Source organism: Elaeis guineensis, chromosome 4, assembly GCF_000442705.2.
Source record: "Elaeis guineensis isolate ETL-2024a chromosome 4, EG11, whole genome shotgun sequence".
Lineage (NCBI taxonomy): Eukaryota > Viridiplantae > Streptophyta > Magnoliopsida > Arecales > Arecaceae > Elaeis > Elaeis guineensis.
This window is the reverse complement of record NC_025996.2, coordinates 135,903,340-135,924,620: the sequence shown is the minus strand read 5'-3', so window position 1 is coordinate 135,924,620 and position 21,281 is coordinate 135,903,340. Positions and strand designations below refer to the sequence as shown.

The window sequence follows — 21,281 nt, the reverse complement described above, 5'->3', positions numbered from 1 at the left end:
CAATAAAAATAGTCTGAAGTAGATCTGACAAATATGCTCTCTGTTCTGAGATCATGTATTTCCTTTACATTTTCATTCATTCTAAAGTTATTAAGAGAGTGTATTTATATAAAAAGGGTACAGAGAAAGGGGAATGAAGAAAACATCCAATCTGAGAGCCTTCTTGAGAATCCCCACAGCCACCAAATACAAACGGCTGAGATGAAAAATGCAAGGGTGAAGACATGTGGACTACATTCCTGAGACTTTGCATTAAAACAAAGGATGATATTGCAGCACCAAGCTTACAAAATCTGATGATTCACTGTACTTTCTTCTCTTTCTTTGTGGGCGGCTTTTGATACGTAAGTATCTGACTTAATATGGTGCCATTCATCACAATGCCGATCACAGAACCCAAAACCACTTTGAACAAATTAAGGGCAACAAGCACAAATGTCAAATGCAGATCCAGTAGCAAAAAAGGTACATGCAGGGAAGCATATTTTGTGCATGAATTTAACTATTAGGTTGAAAGAACACAAACATATTGTCATGTATATACATATTTATATCTATCAAAACAGGCATTACAAAAAGCTAAATAGAACTGAAAATTTCAAAGCTTATAAGAAAATTTAAAAAAATGGTGCAATAAAAGACAGATATTTGATTAAGCGGTTAAAAAAATGATATAGGTTCTCAGAGCAACCAGTAATAACAAAAGATAATTGTGCAAAAGACTGCAAATTAGATTACCAGCACAATGTAGGAAATGATAGCATGGAGAAAAGCAATTCAGCACAATAAAATATCTTATGCAATACCCTCCTTTTAAGAGAAAAGGGAGGGCAAGTCCCCCTGACATCATTGAGATGATGGAGAGATCTTTTTTTCCTTACAAAAGATTAACATTCAAATTGAAATGGGGCAATAATGAAAATGTGAATACGCCATTTAAATTTGGTCAATACAGCAACAGCAATCCAATTTGAGCAACAGAAAGTGAAGAAACATTTGGAAGAGGGAAACTAAGGCTTCAAGACCAAAAATGGGACCCAGCCTAGCTAGTTTCTCTAATAACATTGTAAATCCTACTCTTTATGGAAATCTTAAACAATATCTTCAACAGAATGTCAAAGCAAGCCTCCTCTTAAATTCATATCCAACATGAGAAACAGTAGGAACCTTCATCTTGACGTCTGCCTTTTGTTTGCAAATCAGCAAATTCTGCTTAGAAGTTTCCCTATTGCTTTAAGAAAAGAAATTATGCACCTCATATCAGTTCTTTAATTATTAATATTGATTCCATATCAACATCTCATCGTGCTTATATGCAATTCAACACTTTCAAATAATTTTCTCGAGTTTCTATAGAAGGTTACTTATTGTCAAGTATCAGCAAAAAGTTCAAGGCTTTTAACTAGAAGACTAAAAATAGTGGCCCAAACCGGGTAGTTCAGGGTGTTCCGAGCCATACTGGCTGTAAACCGAGACGGTTCAGCCAGCCAATTCGGAACACCGAACAAATGAGAGAAAGAGAGGAAGAGAGAGAGATGAGGGAAAGAAGAAACGCCGCTGCCGGAGGGCTACAGAGGCCTCCGCGGCTCGATGTCGCCCGTTAGGACATCTAATCAAGAGAGATAGAGAGAAAGAGGAAGCGATGATACCGAAGGGAGGCACGGCTTGCGGAGAGCCCGTCGAAGGATGTCGGGTGGCCGCCTTGGCCACTGGATGGCGAAAAAGGTGCAAGCGGAGCCACGGCCGTTAAACAGGGGTGACCAATCCTGTTCATTGCATTTTTCTAAAAATAATGATGAACAGTGAAGTCAGCAACGTATTTGCTGGCTTGCTGGCTTCACTTTAAAAAATCAGAGAAACAGTGAAGCCGGCAATGGATTTGTTGGGGTTTGCCGGTTTCACTTAAGTAAAACCGGCAAACCCATTATCGGCTTCACTGTAATTGGAGTTTTTTAAAAAAAATTCTGTGAAACATGAGCGATCATCCCTGTTTCGTACTTGTGGAGCTACAGACTGCGATTTCACCGTTCGACAGCCAGCCAGAGGCCCTCCGACGGCTTCTCTACTGGCTTTCCCTCCCTTCTTTTCTTTCCCTCCCCTCCTCTCTCTCTCGATCGAGATTTAGCAAAGGAAGCAGAAGCCTCGGCAGCCCTCCGAGCTCGCCCACGGCCCATCTGTGGCCACCGCCGGTGTCTTGTCCAACCACCCTCTTCCCTCCCTCCCCCTCCCCTCTTTCTCTTTTTGCCTCCTCGCTTTGTTTCTTCTCTTTTGTGTCAGTTTGCACCGGTCCAATCCGATACGGATCTTTACCAACTCTTACCGCCAGCCGGCCGGCATAGATCCCAATTCCAGTTTCGTGGACGTTGCATAGCATGCGTTAACTTGATGGCTAGAGGTGGAACCAAGATCTATACATTCAAGGCTTAGGAGGTTTGGCAACAAATAAGCATAGGTACAAGTAACAAGAGAGCTTCTCAAACATATCTTGTCTTTAGCTTCAGCATTCAAGCTTCAATTGATTCTTGAACTCATTTCTTTGTCCATTACCTCATGCGGCGTAATGGTGGTGCATGAAGTTTGCAAGTGTCAAAATCTTGAATACTAGGTAATGCTCACAACCACGTTATGACACTCGATACAACACTTTAAGCCTCCCATGGAGCTCAAGTGATCTAGTTCAAGCTAGCAGTAATCATGAAAAGCATAATCATATTGGGGTTGAGGCGAAAACTCTATTGAAATGGAAAAGCAGTGTACAATGGAATGAGGAATAATGACCGGCAAATAGAGATTTATAATGAATAAGTACTAGTTAGAGAAAGGATAGGTAAAGAAAACAAAATGCTGTATCCTTGGGCATACATACTGGTGAGGATCTCAATCAAAAAGGCACATGTACAAGCAGATCAAAGTTCACATGAGTAGATATTTGGCAAGCAATTTCAACTAGAACAACTCTGGACATTGGTGATACGATAATTGAGCCTTGGTACCCATAAAAGAACAAGAGAGCAAAATATAGGTGGTGAGATGCAAGGACATTCAATTCCTAAGTTCCTCTGTATGTTTTCATTCCTTCTTTCCAGGTCTAAGGAAGCAGCAGATCTGGCTCTTCCTATGTCAACCTTTGTCCTCCACATCTCTGCTTGTCTTCTCTCATATTTTCCACCTTGTACATGTTTTTACAGCTAGAAATAATGGAATAGTGCATTGCATCTCTCACAACGTCAATTCTAACAAAAAGCAGCACCACACATTACCCGCAGGTCTGTTAGTTTTAGCAATAACAGGTAGCTCGTCATTTCTTTCCCTGAAAATCTTATACTAGCCAATGCTGATAAGAATCAGATCAACAAATTAGCTTCTCCAAATTGTTAAACTGCTCCAATACTTATATAACCCATTTATCCAACCAAAATTCCACTTGTGTTACATATGTTGATTTAGCCACTGTCCAACAAAGAGGCAACACTTATATGCTCTTGTAAAGAAATTATTCTATGTAAATCATTTCCATGACTGAAGAGATAAAATCCCTATATGAACAAAATACATGGACCATCATACTTAGTGCTCATTAAACATTTTTTGGGTAACAAGTTTGTCTTGAATGACAAGTACAAAATGATTAAATTGACCGCTTCAAATCATGTTTTGTTGCCCTGAGGCAAAGAATGGGGTAGGGATACCCAGTGCCTATGAAGCATTTTTTTGGGGAACAAGTTTGTCTTCAATAGCAAGTACAAAATGAATTAACTGACTGCTTCAAATCATGTTGTGTCACTCAGAGGATAAAATCAAAAATAGGGTAGAGAGTAGAGACTATTATGCATTTCCTACCTTATGGTCAAGATGGGAACAATATGACCCACACTCGCTCTATCAGCTCCCTTTGGCCAATATTCCAACTCAACATCATGAATTCATTTTAATATAGACATCTCTATGAAACCTTTAATACTAATTACCCACTTATTAAGTTGATACAAATCGAAGATGCATGCAAGTAAAACCATAACCAATTGACTTGTCTCCACCTATTCGGGTCAATCTTATGAATCCTTCTTTTTGATAGAAGATGAATAAGGTTCACCATCTGGATACTAGATCCCATATTGCTACCATCCTATTACAGTATTGATATATGGTACGGTATGGTAATGGGTTTTGCATACTAAGTGTCGGTACAGTATGGTACCACATAGCGATTCGGTACCGGTATGGTATGCTTAGTTATGATATGGTACCGACTAGTATGACAAACCTTATTATGAATCCTTCACTGTTTACTCTTACCATACCCTTAAGGACCCATTTGGGTGCCTAGAATTTATAACTTTAGGATAAAAATTCATGATGGAATATAGGTTTTGATCTTATAGGATTATACATAAAATCCTATTGAAAGAAAAATCCCATGTAACTAATCCTTCCTATGTTTGGATAACAAATTAGGATTTCTTTCCCCTCCCTCCCTCCTCTTCCCCTTTCTCTCTCAACCCCTTATTTTTACTTTCTATTATGAATATGACCTCTTACTTTTCTGTTATTATGAATCTAGCAATGGGGCAGCAAGACCCCAGGACCCATGAATAGCTACTAAGGTCCATCCTAGATCTTGATGGGTCTAATATAGGCTTTAGTTAGGGGTGAAAGTGGTATGGATATTATACGTCCGGATCCTTTTTCGTATCCGAATCAATCTGGATGTTGATAGAAATTTAAAAATTCGACTAATATCCATATTTGTATCTATATCTATCAAAGAAAAATGGATATGAATCTGGATAGACAACTACCCGATCCATATCTGAATATCCGAATCTATATCTAATCTTATATAATTTTATATGATTCTAATTAATTTTTAAGAAAAATATGCCACTATATAAACATGTTATTAACTTGATTTATCATTTATTTAGTAATATTTTTGATTCTGTAGTCATAAAGTCTAATTATCTAAGTCATATTTGTAATTATATCCATACTTCTAGAATCCGAATTGTACCCGTATCCATTTAAAACAAATATGAATATAAATTTTTGCATATGAATAATATCCGTATCCATATTTGTATTCGTCAGATGAAACAAATATGGATATGGATATGGTGGCATCCAATCCGCATCTAATCCGATTTCAGCCCTAGCTCTAGTCCATCTCCTTCTCCTTTTACAGGAATATCCAGCTATAACCCAGACCACCTTTGACTTCAAAGAGAAAGTGACTTCCACCTCCATAATCGGCCAATCTGAATCATCGGATTAATGAAACCTTATGAATGGTGCTGAGATTCTCATCATCATTATTAATTATTCCCCATCCTTCTTCTCCTCCCCACATCCCCCCCCCCATCTTCAACGAACTAAAAAAAAAAAAGTCCTGAACTCCCCTTTCCACCTCCACTATAATAAATTCTTATATATCTTAAGTGTGTCAAATATTTAAACAGACAGCATTAACAATTTAAAAAATAATAAAGGGAGGAGGATGTATGAGACTAGAAAGCCAGTTTAGCTCCATTAAACCATGCATTTCATGCTTCGAAAAGCCTTCACTTTTGTTTCTCTTCTGATATTTTTTTTAAAAAAAATAGAGAGTAAGCTCTTCTGGAAGGCAGAGATCAGGTGAGACAAAGGGACAATGAAGTGCTCCATCTGAGATTGGATAAAAGAGTCATAAAGATCAAACTAGGCGAGGTGGATGTCCCTTGCAATCTGAGAGTGCCTTCTGAGGTGGAATCTTTGTCGCCGTTGGAGGGCACCTCATCGGACTCAAGGAAGCTAGGGAGGGAAAAGTCCTCCTGGCCCTCATCCTTGTAGCTGAGGTCATCATCATCAACGATAAAAATGCGGGAGGCCTCCCCGTAGTGGTCAACAAGAGTGGCATAATCCTTAGTGACGGCATCATAGATGGGCTCCTCCATCTTGATCTGAAAACCACCATCGGCCTCTGGGCAGTGGCCGCAGGAGCTACGGAAGGCCTTGAGGTGCTCTATGGTGGCAGTGTCTGCCCCTTTGGATCAAGTCCGATGGCCAAAAACGAGGGGCTTCGCCATCATGTGCCGCTCACTTGCTCGCTCTATCGTGCTCAGAAAATCTGTTGCAAATGAGATGGGGCCACGAAGGGAGAGTCTGATAATCGTAGGAAAGAAAGGACCTTTCAAGGAGATTTTTTTTCCTATAGGATTTTGTTATCCTATGGTTCAACTAGCCAAATAGGAAAAAGGAATGGTAATAGTCTTTTTATCCCTAGGATCCAGAGATCCTATAGACTGGGCCATTCCTATTGTTTCCAAATAGGCCCTAAATTGTTAAATCTCCCAAATCCATTAAGAGAGGGTAAAGAAAGGATTGAAAAGGTAAAGAAGCATGTTCAGAAAGATTTGTACCAAGGATTTAGGATATCTAAAATATTTTTTGGATATTGAGATGGAAAGATCCAAAGCTAGCAATAGTTTGTGTCATAGACAATATGATTTGGATCTTTGATTGAGACTAGAGTGTTTGGTGCACGATTGGTGGATAATCCAATCAATCTAAGTAGAGCCAGCAAAATATGACTCGACCCACCAATCCGACCCATATTTGACCCACCATACACAGATTTGGGTTGAGGCTAAACGGATTTGGGTCATAAACAGATCAACCCATTTAATATTTGGATTGAATTTGGATTTCAGATGTCTAACCCGTTTAACCCATTTAACCTGTTTAATATTCATATCGGATTGAGTCAGATAACTTGTTTAATCTATTTAATTCATTTAAAATCTATTTAACTTGTTTAAAATTTGCTTAATCTGTTTCTGACCCATTTAACCTGATCTGTTTAGCCTATTTAATCCATTTAACCTAATTTGACTTGTTTAATAAACAGATTGAGTGCGTCGGATCGGATTACCTGTTTAATAAACAGGTCAGATTCAAATCTGAATTTTTGATCTGTCTAATAAACAGGTTGGATTTGGATTGACGATTTTCTGACCTGACCTATATCCAACCCGATCCAACCTAATTGCCACCCCTAGATCCAAGCATAAAACTTATACTGGATCAAGAAGTTTTGTTACTTTACACTAGGATATATAGAAGATTAGTAGGCAAGCTTATTTACTTAACTATCGGAAGACCAAGCAATACATTTGCAGTTAACTGGTCAACCAATTTATGCACTTTCCTCAAACCTCATGCTGGGCGGCAGTTGTTCGTATATTGAGGTACTTGAAAGGATCACCAGGAAAATAAGTCATTCATAAACCCATAGGAAATATCTTTATTGAACGTTTTTCTGATACTGATTGGGCAAGATCTCCTTGAGATAGAAGGTACACACAGGGTATTTTACTTTTATCGAAGGAAACTTGCTGCTTTGGATAAATAGAAGCAAGGAGTTGTGGATAAATCAAGTGCTGAGCAGATACAGAGCAAATGGCTAATAAAGCTTGTGAACCTATGTGGTTGAAAACTTTGAAAAACTGGGCTTGTTATTAACAAACCCGTGAAAATATATTTTGATAACTAGGCAGCGATTCGTATTACAAGTAATCCTGTCTTTCATGAGTGAACAAAGCATATTGAAGTGGATTGACATTTTATCAGAGAAAAGGTGGAGGAATAGCAGCCTGTTACTCAGTTGTTGATATTCTTAGAGTCTCTTCGGTATTCTCAGCATTACACTATTTGTTCCAAGCTGAGCATGGGAGATATATATGCTCCAACTTGAGGGGGAGTGTTAAAGTTATCTTATGTTGATATTATAGTGTTTTATTGGTTATTATGGGCTTTGTTTATGGACCAACTTTGCAACCGATTAGACTGGTCTCTTACTGCAGGGATATTTTTATCAAGTTGTTATGTGTACACCCTAACACAATAAAGAAAAAGAGGGTGCAAGGAGGAGGGACGACCTGGAGTTATTTTCTTCTCTTTTCTTTCTCTTATTTCTTTCTTCCTTTCTGTTCTCTTTCTCTGCTGTGCAGATCTGAAACCTTCTTGCTGCTAGATTAATAAAAAAACATTGTGTCCGTAGAAGATGAAAGACAAAATCTTTTAGAGCATGGATCCATTAGTCAACATTTTGTCAGGTGCTTCCCAAAACATTATTCGATATCAAGCACTTTGCATTATGGATATAAACATGCAGCAAAACAGCAAGAAAATTATTGTCATGTCGCAAAGAGAATAAATAAAGAATGCTGTGCAAGTGCAGAAACAAAATGAACATCAAAGAAACATCATTAAAGATCAATTAGGTAGGTTGAAGGTGATCCAGAAATCACATATCAAAAAGCTAAGAATAAGAGAAATAAGTGAAAATTATGAAGTGGAAAAAAAAAGGATACCACTTAATGGAGCCTTTTCCTGAATGCTAGTAAAAACTCGTACTGCAAATTAACAAACAGAGTATTAAGTCCAGAGACCAAACAATGTGGATTAGAAGTTTATTGACTTGTGCAGCAGTGTAAAATGGAAACAGACTGTGCTTCAGTTAAGACTTGGGATTAATATGACAATAACAAGGGTTCAAATAAGTTATTTGGAAAAATATTCAAGAGAAATTTAAGAATATGTTGGAACATTTTGGATAAGAAGTAAAGGTTCCTTCTCTGGTTGCTTTAGAAGTACAAGGAAAGAAAGTAGGGAAATCTTATTTTCATTTGCTTGGAAAAAAGTTTCAATGGACAACAATAGGGAGAAAATGAAGGTCAAATTCTTTTTTATATCCGCTGTACAATTTAGTCTGCAATTTATCAATTAGACTAGACAAGATAAACTTCTCATATTCTTTTCCTTTTTTCCAAATCAAACTTAAATTCTCTTTCTTTCCTTCCTTTTCTTAGCAACCAAAGAAAGAGTAAGCCGTGTAAAAGAAATTAAATATAGTTTATACAAAAAAGAAGAATTTGGGTGTGTTTGAGTGCACTGAAAATTCATGAATTTTTCTGAGCAATTTAATTGAAATTACAAATTACAATTTTATAATGTTGGGTGTATAACTATGCTATACAATTTCAGAAAAGACCCAAAATCATGAAAGTCTAAATTTTCTTTGACAAGAACTTTCAATTCATGCATTTCTCCCCTCATCATCTTACACTTTTTCTATTTTTCTGAAATTTCCTCTTTGCAACAAACACACACCTAAAAAATCTCAACTATCACAATTTAAAAGTATTAAAAATTAATCAAAATCACAAGAACATAATTTTAAGGTTAAAAGCTCTAAAAAACAGCCTATAGAGACATCTCAAGAAAAATTAGATGCATTTGTTGTGTGCAAATTTAATTGGTCTTAAAAAATGTATGCTTTTGCAAAGATATGATAATATCAAGTTGTTTTGCTTATCAAATTTTGATGTACTAACCAATAGAACCACCAAAGTTCATGAACGATGTTAAGAAGCTTAGTTCCCCGGTGCTCTTGTTCTGCAACAAATTAAGTCATGTCACAAACTATGAGAAAGAAATATTCTTCTAGAGAATAAGCAAAGATTCATAAATGCAACATAACCATAAGACAAAGTTCATAACTTAAGGCAAAATAAGTAAAAGTTCTCACATATGAAAGCAGTGATTTATTTGATTGCAAGCACCAGATTGTCATTAATCAAAAATGTGTGAAGTGATCTGTCATATGAAAAATTTTATGAAAAGAAAGTGATAATGAGGTTATAATTGTATCAGATTTTGATAACTCAAAAGTTTAGTGAAAAAGTATATGAAATTGCACTCATAAGTATGAAATGCTATTGTGTATGCAAATGTTGTGCCATGCAAAGAGTGTGTATGATAAACATCTTGAGGGATTCAAGGTTTATTAATACCTTAAAGGCTGAATTCTAGAGAGTAAATAATTTTGTTGAATTTTGTATGGTCTTTTTGATGCTTATTATGAATTCAAGTCATCAAAATATGGTTTGATATATTTGCTTCAGTTATGTTTCACAACTAGGGTATGGATTTTTTTAAATAATTAAAGCATAAGATTCAATTAGATAACAGAAAGGTTTGGAATCAAGTATTCAGATGCTGATCCTCAATAAAACCATCAAATATAGTCTAGCTCACAAATGATACAAGTATTAACTACAAAGTTTTATGTTTTTGTTGATTGATATCCCTCTATCCCTTGATTTGTGTCTGCAAATCAAGGATGTTGATTGATATCCCTATATCCTTTGATTTGTGTCTGCAAATTAGGGATTGTAATTTATTTCCATATCTAGAGTAGGAGATATTTGTCATTGATTTGTTTCCCATTGTAATTGATTCGTTTCCTATTGTAACCATGTAACCTCATATATAAATACAAGGTGCTTAGGAGACTTGTCCTTAAGCAATTCTGATTATCAACAATCTTAAGTTGGTATCAGAGCCTTTGTCAAAATCCGATGGACCCACTATCCTCTGTGGAAAAGCTTCTAGTCAGCCGGATCTCCTTGCCGTGTATCTTTCCAACAAAGCCCCGACAACACTATCTCTATCCCCTCCTTACGTTTCTACCCCTGTTTTAGTTATCCCATTCTGCCCCTGTTTTTGGTCATCATCTCGTCGTCAGATCAGTTCAGTAAAATCATTCTCTCATGGCTTCCGCATCAGACTCGAAGAAGGGCCTTGTTTCCTTCACTTTCTCTGGCACTCCTACCATAACATCAGAGAAACTCAATGGTAAAAATTTCTGGATTGGTATACTGCTGTTGATGTATGATTTTTAGATCAAGGACTCTCTGAGCATCTAATCAAGAGAGCAGAAGATATCGATGCTGATGAGAGGGACCAATGGAAGAAGGCTGATTATCAGTTGGTGTCCTTGTTATGGCAGTCCATTGATCCAATGCTGTTAGTGCACTTTCGCTCATATAAAATATGCTATGACATATGGAAGAAAGCTCGGAGCATCTATTCCAATGATATACAATATTTGTATGATTCTGTCCATAATCTGACGACACTCAAAATGACGGATCATGACCTACCCTCATATCTAAACAAAGCTCAATCCACCATTGAAGGAATCAAGTTGATACTGACCAGTGATAACCTTCAGAAGATGCTAGACAAGCTTGACAACATGTATATGGTGTTCGTTCTCCATGGTCTTCATAAAGATTTTGACTCTGTTCGGAATCAAGTTCTGACAAATCTTAATATTCCTATAGAGGATCTCATTGATCGTTTGCTACGAATTCCTCCTCCAGAAACAGCATCTGGAGTTGGCTTCCAAACAATCTCAAAATCTTCAGCCTTTGTATCTAATATGGCTGACCGTGGAGGCCGAGGCTGTGGTGGTGGTGGTGGTAGAGGTGGCCATGGATCTGGTAATCGCCCTCAATGTTTCTTTTATAATTGCTTGGGCCATACTCGAGACTGGTGCTATTCTTTGCATGATTTTTCAAAGAAATCAGCTAATATGATACAATCTCAAGCATCGGATATTGGGAGTGACAACCAGAATGTTTTATTAGACAGTGAATGCAAGGAGTATCTTCAATTTAAAGTAGCCCAACAAGCTTCATTTTCAGTTACTGTAGTCCATACTGATAATTCTACAATTTGCCTCTCTCATTCTTCGTCCGATGGATCTTAGATTTTGGATTCTGATGCTTCTGATCACATGGCTGGTAATCCTTTCCTTTTCTCAAAATTATCATCTCTCAAGACACCACATTACATCACCCTCGCCGATGGCTCTAAAGCTAAAGTTACTGGCATTGGTCAAGCTACACCTCTCCCCTCTTTATCCTTAAATTCTATTTTTTTTTTATACCAAGTTGTCTCTTTAGTTTAATTTCTATTAGTCAACTTACTCGCACTCTTGATTACTCTATAACCTTTTTTGTTGATTCTTTTCTTATACAAGATCGGAGTACGGGACAGACGATTGGTGTAAGATCTAAATCACAAAGACTTTATTATCTCCAGCCTCCATCCTCTACCATATGTGCTGTCACAGTATCCCTAGTCTCCTTCACCGTCATTTAGATCATCTGAGTCTAAATAAGCTGAGAAAGATGATCCCTCATCTCTCTCATTTACAGTCTTTAAAGTGTGAGTCGTCTCAGCTTGAAAAATATGTTCGGACATCCTTTTCAAGCAAGGTAAATAATCGAGCAGTCTCCTTTTGACATTGTTCATTCTGATGTTTAGGATCCTAGTCACGTCAGTTTTATCTTAGGATATAGGTACCTTGTTATTTTCATTAATAATTTTTCAAGATGTACTTGGATATTCTTAATGACAGATCGTTCAGAGTTGTTTACTATTTTTCAAAACTTTTGTAATAAAATTCAAACTCAGTTTGGACACTCTATTTTGCGTAGTGATAATGCAAAAGAGTTTTTTTCTCCCTTTAATTCTTTCATAGCATCTCATGGCATGATTCATCAGTCCATCTATCCACATACTCCACAGCAAATGGCATAACAGAAAGAAAACATCATTATATTATTGAGACAGCTCGTACTCTTTTGTTACATACTAATGCATCTTTAAAGTTTTGGGATGATGCTATCCTCACCACTGGTTACTTGATAAATCGAATGCCATCATCTGTTTCAAATAATCAAGTACCTCATTCTCTTTTGTTTCCTAAAGATCCTCTTTACATTATTCTTCCTCGTATTTTTGGTTCTACCTATTTTGCGCATGATCTTTCTCCAGACCTTGACAAACTGTCTGTTCGTGCTATTAAATGTATTTTCCTTGGTTACTCTCGGATTCAGAAAGGATATCGATGTTATTCTCCTTCCACACATCAATTTTACATGTCTGCAAATGTTACCTTCTTTGAGGACACACCTTATTTCAGCTCACCAGTGGAACCTGAATCCATCTCTTAGCTCTTACCGATTTTCTATTTTGATCTGTCAGTCTATGTTTCTCCAGCTTCATATGTGTCCGAACTTCCTGTTCCGCCTGCTCAGCGGATACATTCTTTACCACACCCATTTATCACTTATCAGCATCGACCACAATCTGAGATCTCGGAGACTATTTCCACTCAAGATTCAGATAATTCATTTCCTGCTCCAGCGCCTCCACCTATCCTGGGCGCCTACCTAAGCATTCCACTGACTAGTCTGTAGCTCTCTGTAAAGATATACGCTCTATCCATAATCCTCATCCTATTTATAATTTCTTGAGCTATTATCGTTTATCTTCTTCCCATTATATCTTTATTTCTGCCTTATCTTTCATTTTTATTCCTAATACTGTCCAGAAAGTACTTTCCCATCCAGGATGACGTCAGACGATGATTAATGAGATGGCAACCTTGAAATCCAATAACACATGGACTCTTGTTCCTTCCCCTCCTGAAAAATCTACAGTTTGTTGTCAATGGATTTTTACTATTAAAGTGTGCCCTGATGGACAGGTGGATCATTTGAAAGCACGTTTTGTTGCTAAGGGCTATATTCAGATATTTAGTCTTGATTATGGAGACATATTCTCCCTTGTTGCTGAGATGGCGTCTGTCTGACTTTTCTTATCAATGACTGTCATGAACCATCAGCCTCTATATCAGCTAGACATCAAAAATGCCTTTCTACATGATGACTTGGAGGAGGAAGTTTATATGGAGCAACCACCTGAGTTTGTTGCTCAATGGGAGGCGAATCTTGTTTGCAAGTTACACAAATCGCTATATGGCCTTAAGCAGTCTCCCCGGACATAGTTTGAAAGATTTAGTAAAGTCATACAGCAATTTGGCATGATCCATAGTGAGGCAGATCACTCTGTGTTTTATAAACATTCGTCCTCTAATCTATGCATCTACCTTGTGGTCTACATAGATGATATTGTCATTATAGGTGATGATCATGACGGCATCAAAGACCTAAAGCAGCACTTGTTTCAACACTTCCAAACTAAGGACTCGGGCCAGTTGCAATACTTCCTTGGGATTGAAGTAGTCCAATCAAAAACAAGCATTGCCATCTCTCAAAGGAAGTATGCCCTTGACATTTTGAAAGAGATTGGGATGCTAGATTGTAAACCGATCGATACCCCTGTGGATCCAAATGTGAAATTTCTACCAAATCAGGAGGAGCCCTATTCAGACCCAAATAGGTATCGAAGACTGATGGAAAAATTAAATTATCTCATCATGATCAGATTAGACATATCCTTTACTGTTAGTGTTCTAAGTCAGTTTCTTAACTCTCCTTGTGACAGTCGTTGGGATGCAGTAGTTTCGATCTTGAGATATATTAAGGGTTCTCTTGAAAAAGAATTAATTTATGAAAATAGAGGCCACACAAACATTATTGCATATAGAGATGCAAATTGAGCAGAATCCCCTTGTGATTGAAGATCAACTTCTGAGTACTATGTTCTTATTGGAGGCAATCTCATCTCATGGAAAAGCAAAAAGCAGAATATAATTGCCAGATGAAGTGCAGAAGCAGAATATCGAGCTATGGCCCTTACTAGTGAACTTATATGGTTGAGACAATTGCTTCAAGAATTGAAGTTTTGCAAGGTAGGCTCTATGAAACTCATTTGTGATAATTAAGCGGCCTTGCACATTGCTTCCAATCCAGTCTTCCATGAGCGGACTAAACATATAGAGATTGACTACCATTTCATCCGAGAAAAGATCATCTTTAGAGAAATCACTACCTCGTTTGTGAATTCTAACGATCAACTAGCAGATATCTTCACCAAATCACTTCAGGGTCCAAAGGTAACATACATATGTAACAAGCTTGATGCATATGACATATACGCGCCAGCTTGAGGGGGAGTGTTGATTGATATCCCTATATCCCCTGATTTGTGTCTGCAAATCAAAGATGTTGATTAATATCCCTATATCCCTTGATTTGTGTCTGCAAATCAGGATTGTAATTTATTTCCATATTTAGAGTAGGAAATATTTGTCATTGATTTGTTTTCTATTGTAATTGATTCGTTTCCTATTATAACCATGTAACCTCATGTATAAATACAAGGTGCTTAGGAGACTTCTCCTTGAACAATTCTGATTATCAACAGTCTTAAGTGTTTTTTTAGCATTTCTTCATTTTACCTTTACAATGCCAACTTTCATTGTTAGTGTGTGCTAATGAACCTATGACACTAACGAACCTATGACGCAGAATGATGGCGTAGCGAACGATGCTCGGAGTCAACTGACATATAGAATGCACAAATTCATAAAAGGTTCAGAAGACTAGGACAAGTTATTAGTGATCCACATACCTTCAATCTTAACATGCAAGTTGGACACTTTGTTGGCTCTAATTACAAGCATAAACGACCTTGACCACTAAAAATTTTAAACATGGAATGATCTAACTAAAGTCTAAATCTACTAAAGATTTAGAATTAATAAATTATTATTTAATCAAAGGCATGATGCTCATGGACTTTTAGAATCTACACTTTTCCAAAATTATTTAATACATGCAACTTTTTATGATGGAAGAAGTGAGAAATCATCTGATGCAGATCCAAGATCATCTCAAGATGCAGCAGAGGGCCACGGGATTTAAGATTCTTCTCGTCTAAATTTGCTTTCAATTAGTTGCCTATTTTCTGTTTTCCTTTTATTTCTTATTAACTTAGTATTTAGTGAGTTTATTTGGCATGAACGTCTGAGATTTAAAGATCACAAACCAATAATCGTTGACTTGAAACCGGATCTCATGCCGATTGGCCGACGGTATGAGTCGGTATGCCCTCGTGCCGGACCCGAACCAACATGGAAATGAGGGATGAACCGGAGAGAAAAAGAGAGAGAAAGAGAGCGAGGGGCGGAGAGGGAGAAGGAGGGAAGGAAAGAGAGGCTGATGGAGACACCGGCAGTGCCACTAGATGGTTGCTAAGGCCATCGGAGGACCACCGAGGCCTCGGCCGCTCTCCCAGGCTCCGCAGTCCTCCACGAAAGAAAATGCAAGAAGAGAGAGAGAGAAGGAGAGAAAGAGGGGAATAGAAAAAAGAGGAGAGAGTGGAAGGCGGCAGGAGGCCGTTGGAGGGCCGCCAGGTGGCCGCCGGACAGCCCAAAATTGCCCTGTGGCAACCATAGGTTTGAAACAGGAGTTCGCCCCCGTTTCATTGTGTTTTTTGAAAAACCCATCCTAGGTCACTTCAAACAGGATATGCAGCCAGTTCAAAACCCCAAAAAGTTTCTACTCCAACCCTTCAAATCTTCATCACATTTTATTTCCTAGTACAACTCACCTAGTGCTGACTCCTAGGCAAACTTAACATTTTTCACTAACCATAATTATTTATCAAAAAGATTAGCGGGGAAGAAAAAGCTGAGATCTTTCCAAATATATTAAAGAGTAATTATAGCCAAGAGATAGATTGACCATTGCATCTAGTCCAACCACAAAAAAGTGAAACAAAAAAAGACTTACAGTATAGTTTTCCCATATTTGTGGAACTCTAGCAAAGAAGAATATGGCATGTTGTGAAGCCTGCAAACAAATGAATGTTTATTAGACAGGACATAATAACTAGTAACACACGCATGCACACACACGCACACAAAGCTAAATGAAACTAGCATGTGAGCTTGTTCTGTACACAAGACACATGTAACTTGGAGATGTATAGCAGTTGTAGGAACTCACATATAGGGCTTCGAAAAGCATTGGGTCAATTTGCCCAGCTAACACGGTTGGTGCTAGAGCACAATATCTAACAGACCGTTACTTAAGGAAAGCTCGTAACAACACCATGATCTCCCAGAGTAGAGACTGGAATTTTGAGAATTCAGATCCTGGTTGCCAATGCATGCTATAAGTACTGAGATATACCAATATATTTCAGCCACTTCCTAAGCAATTTCAGTGATGCAGATATCTAAATATCAGTTATGTAGGATACAGCAGAGCCTTGATCCATGTTTTGGTTCCAACTGGCTGGGAATAATAGTAGATAATCGCAACTAAAATTATAGCTGCAAACAAAAACCAGATAGATATTTATTAAGGTCCATAACAAAATTACATTAATATTAGAATTTGAAGACAAAAAAAGGTCAGACACTATATGGAATCTGTCCACCCAACGTTCTTGCATGAGTAGAAAATGTATACCTTGAACTAAGAGGAAGGCTAGCTCTCCATAAGCTGAAAATGGAAGCCCTTTGTGAACACAATATGACAAAGCAATTGTATAACCAACTACTTCAAGCTCAAAAGCCGGCACACTAAGTCCTCTAACACTTTTGTGCTTCAATATGATAAATATCTGCAAGAATAAAAGGAGGATTGAGTGTAAGCTCATGATAGAAATCTAACTATAGCATCCTACACAACAACTGAAGCAGGTCATTGAAAAGATAGTTTCCTAACTAGGACAGCAAAAGCAATTCCTGACTCCTGTCACCAATGCAAACAACAAAGCTACAAAATGAAGCTTGACTTTGCAGAAGATACATGAATAATCATGAAACAAATTTGCAATATGATAAGATCACAACCTCCTTTAAAAATTACAATTTAGCGGTAAAGAAAAATCATCTATAGGACCATAATGCGCTATCATGTTACAGGAAAAGTACATCTGCAATGGGAGCAAGAAAAGTTGTATGTTCTGTCAGTCTTGCACAAACAATGACAGAATGCTAGTGCCCAAAATTGTAGCCAAAAGTACAAAAAGCCACTAGACCAATAATAGCAAACATCAACGAACATAAATATCAAAATTCCCTCCAGCAGCTCAGTCAGAGGTGATTGAAACACTGCTAACACAACAAAAAATACTATACAGTCAATGATTGAACCAAGTCATCAATGATAAAGCTCAAATTCCACATGCAGAATTCTTCAATATATATTTGATATTTCTCACTCACAACTGTGCACCACATTCATGATTGTAGAAAACTGAAATGGCTATGACATCGTTTAACAGGTGTACATGTCTCACTGCATCTCTAGACACCAAGTACTTAGGTTGTTTGCAATTGCTCATAAAAGGTAACTATGCAATTTAATGACATGAGCATGCAGAGAAGATCTTGCTATCCTCAGCAGAAAACCAGTTATCCTAGATAATGGCTTATGTCTACCCTCCTCCATACATCATTCAACCCCTTCAATCTCTTTATTAATTCTTATCTCTGTCTCTGTTCCATATAATCTTCAAAGTAGTAGGGGCATTGAAGGAAAACAGAAGTACTCAAGAAATTATTAAGCTAGGTTATGTTCCTTGTCACCAATATAGCCAAAGACAAGAAGACTAGCTGAATTTCTGTTTTAATGAATGCATTTCTTTTTCATTTTTATATCTTATCTTGCTCCTTTAAATCAATGATATAGAGATTCTTGTTGATGTTCTTCATTATCTACTTTTATCATGCAAATGCTAGATAGCTGACCAAGACATTATATGGCCTTTGATTAATAAAAAGAAGCAATTATCACAAAAAAGACAAATTGCCTAAGGTTGTAGTTCAGCTGTCCATTCAGTATTCCTAGATCTAAATGAACAGAGCAAATTCATCTAATCTGTTTGTTTTAGATTTGCTAAAGGTATTAACTCAGATCCTAATTTGATCAACTAGAAAAGACAGGAAAAGGAATGGTATGACTTGCAAAGGCAGGTTCATTGGAACTAAAAGTATATGATTGTCAAGCCTGAATGTAAAGTTGCTCAGATAAACTACAGACAGTTTTACCAAAAAGGGAGAGATTCTTGAGAATGAAGCAAGAAAAGGAGCCATTTTGGTCTCCAAAACATATGATGGGGATCCGATTACATCTTACACTGATGAATCATATGAATTTGGCTTCATAGGTGGGATTGAAAATCTGAAACATTCTAAATTAACTAACCTCTTGATCAAATTGGAGATCCCCCTTCAACAAATTTGATCAAAAAGGCTTCCAGATGCAGTAATATGATTGTTTGGTACATTTAAACTGGAGCTTTACCAAGAAGCTCACCTGAATACCGGTATAGAACAAAGGACCTAACACAAAGACGAGTTATGAATTTCAACCACTCAACCCCACAAAAACACAGCTCCGTGAAAAAAAAAAAAAAGGATGGCGCTACTTCTAAAATCAGTGTTAGTCTACGAGCATTAGATTATTGAAAACCTTCATTTACAAATTGTACACAGTTCAATTCAACAAATGTTTTGCCATGTTCAGAATTCTGTTCATCAGATCGCACAACAGAACAATGTCACTGGTCTGAGATTATAAAGTATATATGCTCCATAGATTGTTGAAGCTCTTCCACAAGCAGCCGGATTGGTTACAATACCTTGATCTTTTAATTCAAAAAAATAAAAATAAAAATAAAAGATCACGAGATACATTCACGAAACGTTTAATTCAAGGAAAGAACATATCTTTCATGTTTTTTTTTTTTAATTTAACACCAGATCAAATTTGAGGACTCTCCTATCCACTTCCATTGTTGGAACGAGCGTTTTAGCGTAATCAAAACTGGAAAGTTATTCTTTATTTAAAAAACACCTAATTTCTTCTCTGCAGCAAGAAAATTAGATCAAATCAAAGAAGACAAGAAAACTAAAATAACACGTTTCCGAACATCTTCAGCAGCGTGAAACTGACGGCCAAGATTATATTTTTGAACACAACTTCCGATTCTGGAGAAGAGCATCCCCAATTGCAACCAAAGAATCCGAACAGGGGGCAAGAGAATAGGAGATCGGAATCAGGGTTAGGGTTAGAAGACCTGGGGGAGTTTGACAGTGGTGGATGCGGCGACGATGCAGTAGCCGAGGATCTTGGAGATGAGGGGGAGGAGGCAGTCCTTCTCCGGGAACTTCCCCGCCGTCAGCGACGCCAGCACGCAACCGAAATTTATGCCCAATATTTCCATTTCCATCGCTTCTCTCTCTCTCTTCTCCGTTCGCTTTTGCCGCTCCGGCGCGACCGAGGAAGGAACGAGTGTTCGTTGTGGCGCTGCAGCAGGGTTTGCAGACCTCTGAAGCGTTTGGGAGAAAAATTGCTTGCATATATTATTTTATAAAAACTGTGAAATTTGGTTTTCAGTGCATCACGGACCGTTCAGGACGTGCAGGTAGAGTTCTTTAATATCCTTGTAGAGAAACTTTAGTTACATAAACTTGGTTACACTCAAATAGATCTCGAACTACTCCAACCGAATTTGGTCTAAATCTCAATTGAAGGGTAGATAATCTGAACTATTAAATATAGTTTACTGCTATTAAAATATTTATATATAAAAAAATTATATGATTTAAAAATCTTACATGATGGATCAACTCAAAAAATTTAAAAAATCTAAACCACACAAAATAATACATGACCTATAAAACTATAAATCATATAATTTTTTTAAGTATAAAAAAAATTTGATATAGTAAATTACATCAAATCATTTAGATCGTTGATATGGGACTCCATCATCCAAGTTAGATCAAATTAGATTTAAATAGAGATCTATTTAAGTACAACCAAATCTATCTAATTAATATATCTTAAAACATGCAGATGTGCTTAATATCTAATGGCAGGCTTTCCCTTTTATACACCATCAACATGCAAGGAGCCTTTAGAGGATAATTAAAAGTAGGATGGATAGACCGTCAACAATTACCTTCTAGCGGAGAGAATGGAAAAAGAAGAAAATTAGGGTCTGATCGATATAATTTTGTGCGATTCTATAAGATTCACAAAAATATAGACTAGATAAAGTCCATTTTATAGTATTCATGAATTTTTCAGAATAAATCGGCTCGAATCTCATAGGGAGAAAAATGATCTTATCAAAAAAAAATTTCTTCCTATAGGAATGGACTGGAAGAAGTTCAATTGACGTAAGCTATGTTAGATATCATATTCTATAATATCAAACACAATTTGTACTAAGAGTTTAACACATATATGTTAGATGGGCCAAACCTGATAACTATAGGATTTTATTTATAGGAAAATCCAAATATGCTTTTAAAAGAAAAAAAATGAGAAAAGTTTGGGATCAACCACACTTATCGAGAAAAAAGAAATTACTAGGTATTTGTAAATAAGAAAACTTCTTCCATATTGGTTAGAAGTTTCTAAGGCTAACTATATGTGGCTTAAGTTGCATTGAGGCGTAACATAATTCTAAGTAGCTTAGGTTCTTTTGTAATCTTGTTATTTCCATGGTTCTTTGTAACTTCGAATAAATTGATGAGGGGTCATCCTCCCTCTTTCTTGAGAGAGAGAGAGAGAGAGAAAAGAAAGAAGAAGAAAGGGGAAAAGCATAGAGTAGTGGTTAAAACCATATTATTTGCATCTATCATGAAGATGTTATTTTGATAAAATTATTTAGTC

At 37.0% G+C, this 21,281-nt stretch overlaps 1 protein-coding gene across 1 annotated transcript; it reads right to left on the bottom strand.

Moving 5' to 3' along the window:
• Positions 1-25: 25 nt before the first annotated feature.
• Positions 26-19,980, bottom strand: LOC105042556 (mannose-P-dolichol utilization defect 1 protein homolog 2). The gene is made up of 8 exons (XM_010919829.3): positions 19,675-19,980; positions 17,058-17,211; positions 16,846-16,918; positions 16,590-16,656; positions 16,374-16,433; positions 9,372-9,432; positions 8,349-8,390; positions 26-405 (listed from the first exon to the last, which is right to left on the bottom strand). The coding sequence occupies exons 1-8, from the start codon at positions 19,825-19,827 to the stop codon at positions 302-304; spliced, it is 714 nt and encodes a 237-aa protein (XP_010918131.1). The 5' UTR covers positions 19,828-19,980; the 3' UTR covers positions 26-301.
• Positions 19,981-21,281: the final 1,301 nt, after the last annotated feature.

What these genes read in the sequence shown, in the direction of transcription:
- LOC105042556 (XM_010919829.3), bottom strand. Translation starts at nt 19,827, where the DNA reads ATGGAAATGGAAATATTGGGCATAAATTTCGGTTGCGTGCTGGCGTCG. An exon ending in AGCCTTCCTCTTAGTTCAAG is followed by an intron (nt 16,919 to 17,057) that starts GTATACATTTTC and finishes TTTTGTTTGCAG; the next exon opens with CTATAATTTTAGTTGCGATT. An exon ending in ACATGGATCAAGGCTCTGCT is followed by an intron (nt 16,657 to 16,845) that starts GTATCCTACATA and finishes ACGGTCTGTTAG; the next exon opens with ATATTGTGCTCTAGCACCAA.